This window comes from Nestor notabilis, unplaced genomic scaffold (genome assembly GCF_000696875.1).
Source record: "Nestor notabilis isolate BGI_N333 unplaced genomic scaffold, ASM69687v1 scaffold36016, whole genome shotgun sequence".
Taxonomy (NCBI): Eukaryota; Metazoa; Chordata; class Aves; order Psittaciformes; family Psittacidae; genus Nestor; species Nestor notabilis.
In genome coordinates, this window is record NW_009933954.1 from 1 (window position 1) to 9,274 (window position 9,274).

The 9,274-nt window shown below is 42.3% G+C and overlaps 1 protein-coding gene across 1 annotated transcript; it reads left to right on the forward strand.

The window, feature by feature from the left end:
* Window positions 1-736: 736 nt before the first annotated feature.
* On the forward strand, window positions 737-8,310 carry LGR4 (leucine-rich repeat containing G protein-coupled receptor 4; the record flags this gene model as incomplete). The annotated part of the gene is made up of 5 exons (XM_010017102.1): window positions 737-808; window positions 1,110-1,235; window positions 3,145-3,272; window positions 3,904-3,978; window positions 6,987-8,310. Coding segments are annotated over 5 exons (1,678 nt in total), but the record flags the coding sequence as incomplete, so codon positions are not given.
* Between the last annotated feature and the right edge of the window lie 964 nt (window positions 8,311-9,274).

Here is a 9,274-nt window from a genome sequence, read left to right on the forward strand (position 1 = left end):
TATATATATATATGGAGATTAAGAAAGGAGAAGGTATTTTTTTGGTACTCCACTATTTTGTATTTTATCGCTGCTATCTTGCATTATATTATTAGTATATTATTCCATTATACAGTATTTATTGAAGAGATCATGTCTGTTTTCCTCGGGATGAGCAGCACAGTAAACAAAACCATCCCTTTCCCCTACGTCTCTGGCTTTATGAAGCTTGTGCTAGGAACACTGAAATTATCAGGACAAAAACTGACAGGTGTTTCAAAAGGAATGTCATAATCCAAGTCATGGTGGTTCAGCTGGATTTGGAAATCCAACAGAGTGGGGGCCCTTCTGCTTGTTATTGTGTTGTCTTCCTCCTCCCCTGCCAGTGTGCCCTGCTGCTCACGCGGTTGTCACCAAAGTGACACCTTCACCCTGGGAGTAGGGGGTGCTAGAGACATCTTCTGCCTTGGGAGCACAGGCTGTGGTGCTAGCGCCAGGAAGGAAGGGAAGCAGGGCAGGAATGGGAGATGGATTCTCCTTTGGGGATGAGGTGAAGCAGGATACTGCTGTCTTAGCAGGGGATTTGGTTGCTACTGCATGAGGCTGACTAGGGAGAGAAGGGAAGTGGGAGGGTTATCCAGCTTTTCTGACAAAGGCATAATGCATTTGTCACCGTAGCTTTTTTCCCCTCAGTACAGTGGCTGTTACAAGGTTTTGATAAAACTGCTGAAACAATTTCGTTTGGTATTCTTTGCAGTGACCTCAGTAGAAATCAGATCCAACAGATCCACAAGGAAGCTTTCACCACTGTTGGAGCTATTGTTAACCTGTAAGTAGACTATTCTGTGCAGCAGCCTCCTCTCTCTAGCATTGAACTGCTGAGACAGTAAATATTTTTAGCTTAAAATTGATATGTGCCCATTGTGTGTTTCACCTGTGAATGGTGAAACCTCTTGCTAGCCGACCATGTGCAGGGCACACTTGTTTGCAGTGCCTGCTGCACTGACGGGTATTTCCTAGGCCATAGCATCAGTATGAGGCCTAAAAAGCCTTCTTACTTCAATGAAATGTATGCTAGAGGATCTTCAAACTTACTTTGTTGTAATGATGTCTTAATATTCACATTTCAGAGACCTGAGTTTCAATGAACTCACTTCAGTTCCAACCGAAGGATTGAGTGGACTGAACCAGCTTAAACTTACAGGCAATTCAGAGTTGAAAGCAGCTCTGGCAGCAAAGAACTTTGCAAAGCTCCGGTATGTTGGTAAATAACACCGCAGAGTGCCTCGCTTATTCTGCCAGTAACAAGCAATGTGACCATAAATGAAGCCAGTTTAGGTAATACTCATGATGAATCATGGAATGGTTTGGAAAGGACCTTAAGCTCATCCAGTCCCAACCCCCTGCCACAGGTAGGGACACCTCACACTAGACCAGGTTGCTCCAGGCCCTGTCCAGCCTTGAACACTGCCAGGGATGGGGCAGCCACAGCTTCTCTGGGCAACCTGTGCCAGCACCTCAGCACCCTCACAGGGAACAGCTTCTTCCGTGTATCTAACCTTAACTTCCCCCTGTTTCGGTTTAAACCCATCGCCCCTTGTCCTGTCGCTACAGTCCCTGATGAAGAATCCCTCCCCAGCATCCTTGTAGGCCCCCTTCAGATACTGGAAGGCTGCTCTGAGGTCTCCACGCAGCTTCTCTTCTCCAGGCTGAACAGCCCCACCTTTCTCAGCCTGTCTCCATACGGGAGGTGCTCCAGTGCCCTTATCATCCTCGTGGCCCTCCTCTGGACTTGCTCCAGCAGCTCCATGTCATTATGCTGGGGACACCAGGATTGTATGCAGTACTCCACAGTGGGGTCTCAAGAGAGCAGAGTAGAGGGGTCTACTCTATTAGAGTAGAGCAGAATCAGCTCCTTTGACCTGCTGGTCAGACCCTCTGCTGTGTCCTGTATTGCCTTACATTGGCCTATGAAAGGGCACCTGGCTATTCTAGTATAGAAGCCGTTTGCAGGTAATTTCCTTGCAGCCTTTTATATTTTCACTCCACCACTGGTGAGGCAGATAGCACCTGACTTTGGAGTAGTGTTTTTTGGTGGATTCCAGTTGTCACTGAACTGAGGACATTCCCATTTTTCAGTGTGGAAAATGGGAGCAGATGTGCAGGTGTCTTGATTCCATAATCACCACACTTTATAGATACATACATTATCTATTCTTGGAGGCAAATGATAAGAGTCACAGTAATCTGCACTCAAATGGAAACTGGGTACTGATTTTAGTGCGAGGTGGATCAGACAGTGATTAACTGCTTCGTGTTTGAAAAGGTCCTACTGTACATTAAGAAGCAGTTAGTTTCCCAAACTGTTAATTTGTCGAAGGCCAGCGAAGGAATCCATGTCACTTTTAGAATCAGGCCTCAGCACTCCTGTGGAAACAGCATACTGGTTTTTAGGTTTTGATCTGTGTTTGAGAACTAAAGCATTGTGGGATCCTTCAGCCTGATGACATTTACAAGAACAGAATTTGGAAGCAATACTGCACATAGCTGATACTGTAAACTTGAGTCAGAAAAATCAGCTTCTGGCCTGCTATTGTCTCACTGTTTATGTGGACTTCTTAAATCTCTGTATGCAGCTGTACTTCTTCGCTACCAGAATTAATAGTATGTACCATTTCTGTTAAACTTCAACAAAATGTGGAAAAAAACCCTCCTCTTTTGGGGCCTCAACATGAAGAGTGGGAAGGAAAGGTGTAATTTTATTGTCATCATCTGGGAATTAAGTTTCTTACAAAACAGTTACTCCTTAATTAGTTTGCTTAATTAGTTTACAGTTTCATTTGCACAGCAGTGCCACAAACTGATGAGAATTTGGTTTGTATAAAGAGTAGAATGAGTAGTAAAGAGTGCTAAACATCACAGTATTTTCGTTGTACTTCTTGCAGCAGACAAGGCTTGCGTGCATCCCCTATTCTTCATCTCAGTGCAAAAGTTCATCACAAATTGTAACAGCTTATCCAATTTGAAGTAACAGGTTTTTATTAGTGACTGTGACTAAAAAAGCTTTAATTTTGGCACTGAAGTGTGCTACTTAAATGTTGTTAATAGATGGTAATCTTAACATTGGTTACAATGGGTAACACTGGTGTTCTGCCTGTACTTCAGGTCACTCTCTGTCCCATATGCGTACCAGTGCTGTGCATTTTGGGGTTGTGATTCTTACTTAAAATCTAACGCTGAAGATTCCGGCCACCAAGATCAAGGTGCCTTGCTGGATCATGAGAAGGGTAAGTGTTTCATTGCACTAGACTAGTATTATTTTGGGCCAGACTAGGCTGAATAACAGTGTATGTTGTCTTGGAATAAGGAAATTCGGAAAATCCAAACATAGGTAGGGAAACAAAAGCTGTCTCTGAAGGCGCTTAGGAGTTGCTTACAGATTGGCACTGCCATGTTCCTTCTAAATGAAAGTGAAATGGATTATCTGACAGTGTAAGATTCGCCTGTTTAAAAAATAAAAATAAAAAAAATTGCCAGTATTGTTCCTGTCATTTTTTGCCAGAGCAGAAAATGTGTTATGATTCTTCGTATTTTGACCTTTTTGTTCAGAAAGGACTTGTCTTTTCACTGTCTTCTTCAAGGCCCATAGGTCTTTCTCTGGTGATGAAAGATGTTGCTGCTTTGTTATAGAGCATTGTGAGTAGCTGGGACATGCAATAGTAATTCAAACTGCTGCGGCGATTCCTGCACTGAGCATTCGGCTTCATGTGTCAAACAGGAACGGCTCCACTGTTAAAGTCTTGAATGTTGGTTAAGTGTTAGGCCTTTGATCTTTCAAAGGGCTACCTTCATCCTAGGCAGCTTCACTGAATTTCACTTTTTCTTCCTACAACTAACCTGGTTTTCATTTTCACTTGGATACAGCTGATGCAGATGTTCTAAGAAATGAGGAAAATGTGGAACTGGGACAGACTATTATTCACTGTATACCAGCAACAGGTAAATCTTATAATGTGCTTTAGCATGATGTTATGCAAATAGCTGTCTGCAGAATTACATGTTTCATTCCTCCTAGTCATTCTGTACACAGAAGATGAAATTCTGCAATGCTTGAGTGAAACTTCATTTGATGTCAGTGTTGTTTTGGATGAGCAGTCACAAAGATTTGGCTCAGCTTTAGACACGTAGCACTATATTGGAGAACTATGCTAGGAAAAAACAACTTTGTTTCCATAAGCAGAAAAATCAAGGCTGTAATACTTGTATTTAGAGCCTGCTGTGTTTAATGCACTGCCCCCTAATTCTGTGTTACTCTTGCCAAAGAGATGTCTGTATGAATGCTCATCTGCTTCAGTGAGAAGTCAGCCTGTGCTTTAAAAGCTTAATTCAAACTACTGTCACTGGTGGTTTTAACTAAGCTTGATGTCTTTGCAGGAGAGAATGAGGAACACTCAGCTAATCTGTTCCCCAGCCCTGCTGTAGCCACATTAACTGACAGCAGAGGGCTGTTAGAGGTAGCTGGAGCATGCAGTAGCATCTTCAACTGCTCCAGATACCTGTGCAATGAGTAGGCTTATTGGCATATCAGAACTACTCCAATTCAGGCTTGAACAGTCCAGGAGTGTTGAAAGTCTTTGATCTTGCAAACGAGTATTTCCATCCTTGGCAGCTTTGTTGCTGCCCTTCTGCTTATCTTCCTCGACCTGCACATTTCCACGCATGGTTCCACGTGGCTCTGAAGGCACTTGCTGTGGTGCCTCCTACAACCTTGCCTTTGCCATGGGCTCTCCAGAGGATTCCTTCTACACCTCTTGTACCCTCATCTTTGCATAAATACGAACACATAGATGAGGGGAACAGCATACTTCCAGAGAAGTTAATACTGGATGAGCAGGGGTTTTCCAAGTCTTGTTTCATTCTCTTCTCCTAAACTGGTGTTTTACATCCATTATGAAAATCTGTCTGCTTTTCATCTCTTCGCTAGCTCCGGCTTTAGTACACAGAATATCACAAGGATTTCTTAATCACAGCCAAAAAAAATTGTGGTCAGAAAGTCAAAATATATTATTAATGTAGGTGTATGTGATCTGAGAATTAATTTGACCAATGCTGCTTATTTGCTTTTGATCTTCTGTGCACAGAATGAGAATTCAGATGGTGTGTTACATAGGTTAAATCTTTAAAGCCTTTAGCTGTCTCTTTTTGCCCATGCCAGAGATGCTGTAGCTCTAAAAGGAATGAAGAGCGTGTTCTACCAGTTCACAACTTGCCTTGTTTTTCACCAGTCCCTCCTATACTAACAACTTGTTTTCTCTGCCGTGCTGTTGTCTGGTCAGAAGTAGGACACTCCACCCACCATCTAAATTCTGAATCACTGCTCATCTCGTAGATCCACTTTCTGCTTTGCATAATGGCAGGGATGGATTGCTGAACAGTGGCACTCAAGCAGCATAGCGCTGAAAGCCGTGAAACTTGTCCTTCCCAGCATGAATTTCCCCCTGTGGGCTGGGAATATTAGTTAAAGGGGAGGGTAATTTTAACTCTAAGGATAGCTAGACACTAGGAGAAAGACAGAAAACTGTGGTGGGGTTTTTTTTCTCCAAAGATGCCTCACTGCACAGCTACTAGAAAACTGATTTTTGAAGCCCAGCATTGACACTTTTACATTTCCTAAGGTGGAAGTTGTTTTTATTTGTAAGCAGATTCAGCTCAGCAGGTATTTTTGCATCACATGAATGTACCGTAAAAATAATTATTCTGACGAGGATGTCTTACTGAGTAATATCTGCAAAAAAGGGGATTTTACTGATCTGATAATCCAGTTGGCACCATTATTTGTTGCCCAGAAATGAAGCTTGCTCCTTTAAACAAACAAGCAGATTCTTTTTTAACCTGTCACTTCAGTAATTTCTGGAAGTTGCCTTGGGAGATTTTTGCGCTGGTATTTAATCGTTCTGCCCTGTTGCTGTTCCAGCCTGCAGGAGGGATGGGTTGTACTTACCTTTCACCTGCCTGAAGGGAGGGCATGAGCTGTGCAGAGCCAGGAGTCATGGGCTGAATCCAGCTCCGAAGCTCCAGCCCAGGGTGGTTTGGGGCTTTTCTGCTCTGCCTTCAGCTCCCAGAGTGCCCAACTGCAGGGAGAGATCCCCAGTTATTGTGCTTTGGACAATTAGCAGTGCCTAATGGGGATGTAGGAGGGGTTAAACTCTTCTAATTGTTACTAAAAGTCAGTATGATTTCCCTATGGAATAAATCGCGATTAGAAGGATTAGAGGAGTAAGCAAGAGTAGTGACCTTTCCTCCTTGTCTCAGCTCGTATTATTTTTCTTGTTGGACGTATTTTCTTATTTAAGCTTTTTTAAGTGGCGAAAGAAGAAGAAGAAAAAAACCCATTTTCCTGATACGACTTTCCAAGCTCACAGTGCCTTTCAGTGACGAGGGTGGGGGAGAGGGCTTGTGGTGAATTACTGTCCCTATTAAAGCTGATAAACTCTATTTGTCAGCTGTTTTACAGATGTTTCCTTGTGACCAAAAGTTGCTCCACAAGGCATGTTTCTGAGTCATTTTTCAAGAGAACGTACTGCTTCTAAAAAATTCTTTCACTTTTCAAGTTGGTTGTGAACATTAGCTTTTATTTTGCTACCAGTGTTTTTTTAATGAAGTATGAAATCTAAAGAAAATAAAAGGTGTTTAGGTGGCACTTGTGAAAGCTGTTTTGAGTAGCTGAAAGGGAATTAAGTTTGTTTAGTGAGCTTGTTTATATGAAGTATTCTCAAGTGACTGTCACAGTAATTATTATTTCAGGCATAATTAATTAGTAAATAGCTTCAGCAGAATAGTTTACTTTCAACTGACCTGTTTAGCACTTCAGCTATGTGTTCTATTCTTGAATTAATGAGGACTGCTCACGTAATACCTTTCGAAAACCTTGCTTATTAAGGCACATTGTTTTCCTAAATTGCTTGTCCTTCTGTTTTGTTTTTTTGTTTTTTGTTCTTTTCTTCTAGGTGCTTTTAAGCCTTGTGAATATCTATTGGGCAGCTGGATGATTCGACTTACTGTTTGGTTCATTTTTTTGGTTGCTTTATTCTTCAACCTGCTTGTCATGTTAACAGTATTTGCATCCTGTACTCCATTGCCATCTTCTAAACTGTTTATAGGTCTGATTTCTGTCTCTAACTTATTTATGGGAGTCTATACTGGTATTTTAACTTTCTTGGATGCTGTCTCTTGGGGAAGATTTGCTGAATTTGGCATATGGTGGGAGACTGGCAGTGGTTGCAGAGCAGCTGGGTTTCTTGCCGTCTTTTCGTCAGAAAGTGCCATTTTTTTCCTGATGTTGGCAGCTGTTGAACGGAGCTTCTCTGCGAAGGAGATCATTAAAAAGGGGAAAAGCAATCGCCAAAAACAATTTCAGATTGCAGCAGTTTTTGCTTTCCTGTGTGCTGTGGTAGCAGGATGCTTACCACTTTTTTACAAAGCAGAGTACTCAGCATCACCCCTTTGCTTGCCCTTCCCCACTGGAGAAACAGCTTCGTTAGGTTTCACTGTAACTTTAGTGCTCCTGAATTCATTAGCATTTTTGCTAATGGCTATTATCTACACTAAACTGTATTGCAACTTGGAGAAAGAGGACCTCTCCGAAAACTCGCAGTCCAGCATGATTAAGCATGTCGCTTGGCTTATCTTCACGAACTGCATCTTTTTCTGTCCTGTTGCATTCTTCTCATTTGCACCATTGATCACTGCGATTTCTATCAGCCCTGAAATCATGAAGTCTGTTACTTTGATATTTTTCCCGCTGCCTGCTTGCCTGAATCCAGTCCTGTATGTGTTCTTCAACCCGAAGTTCAAGGAAGACTGGAAGTTGCTCAGGCGCCACCTGACCAGGAAGAACGGAGCGGTGGCGATTGCCGTCAATGCTCAAGGGGGCTGCGTGGCGCAGGATTTTTACTACGACTGTGGAGTCTACACGCACTTGCAGGGTAACATTGCCGTGTGTGAATGCTGCGAATCGCTCCTGTTGTCCAAGCCCGTGCCCTGTAAACACTTGATCAAATCACACAGCTGCCCTGCTCTGGCCGTGGTGCCTTGCCAAAGGGCGGATGGCTACTGGTCAGACTGTGGCACGCAGTCAGCCCACTCCGACTATGCGGATGAGGACGACTCCTTCGTGTCGGACAGCTCAGACCAAGTGCAGGCCTGTGGCCGTGCGTGCTTCTACCAAAGCCGAGGGTTCCCTTTGGTTCGTTATGCCTACAACATACCGAGAATTAAAGACTGAAAGGGCCTTTTGCCATCAGCTGTTCTAATAAAGATGTATAATCCTTCATAGACTGTTGCCTGTTTTGACCTTTCCGAGCAGGAAGCACTTTTGTAATCATCATTTAGTGTCATTTGTAAAGAAGGGAAGTGGGCAGTAACTTCTCGAGCCATACGTTTAAAAATAATGAGACAAATAATTTGATTGCCCTAACTGTAAATAATTGGTAAACCAATTGTTACCCATTTTTACTCTGTTCCATGCAATAGTGTTTTCTTTTATACAGTTTTTTACATGCTAATGGTGTGTTTCCATGTTGTACTCCAGTTGAACTTTGCTTCTGCTATTGGCGAGGTAAGTTCTGTTGATTTTTTTTTTCTCTTTCCTGCCAAAGCACAATTTAAAAGACAGCTGTTTAATAGTAAAAGAAATTATTTTTAAATGTGACTTTTCTATAATTGAGAAAAAACCTCTCTTGCTAGCTTTGTATAGTGTATTCAGCATTGAATCTCAGGATGAATTTTACTGCAGGGCCAAAAATGGGATTAATTCTCCCACACATAACTGTGACAGCAATATAGGAATACCATGTTTGTTTTGTATTTCAGAATACTTATTTTTTAACGAAAAAGTTTTGTTACAATCAAGCACTTGTAATCCACAATACCTGTAGATGATAAAATAAGAATATTAACAGCTGTCCGGAATAATAGGGTTGAACACGTTTTTCCAGTGATGATGCATTACTTCAGGTGAACCACAGCAACTTGCTTCAGTATCAGGCAGTCAGGTCCCACTGTTGGAAGGAGTACTGATGCATGAGGGGGGTGTTAGCAGTGCTGTCATTGTACACAGCTCATGTCTTTGCAGAAAGACTGGCTGGTACTCTGCAGCCTGTAGAATGTTACAGTGTTCCAATAACACCTATGATAAACTGAGATTTTAGCAAATGGGAGGGAAATGGAAAGCATTTTTGCAGTAAAGCAAAGCATTTTTCCAATTACGTTACTGGGAGTGAAGTGCACTGTGTGG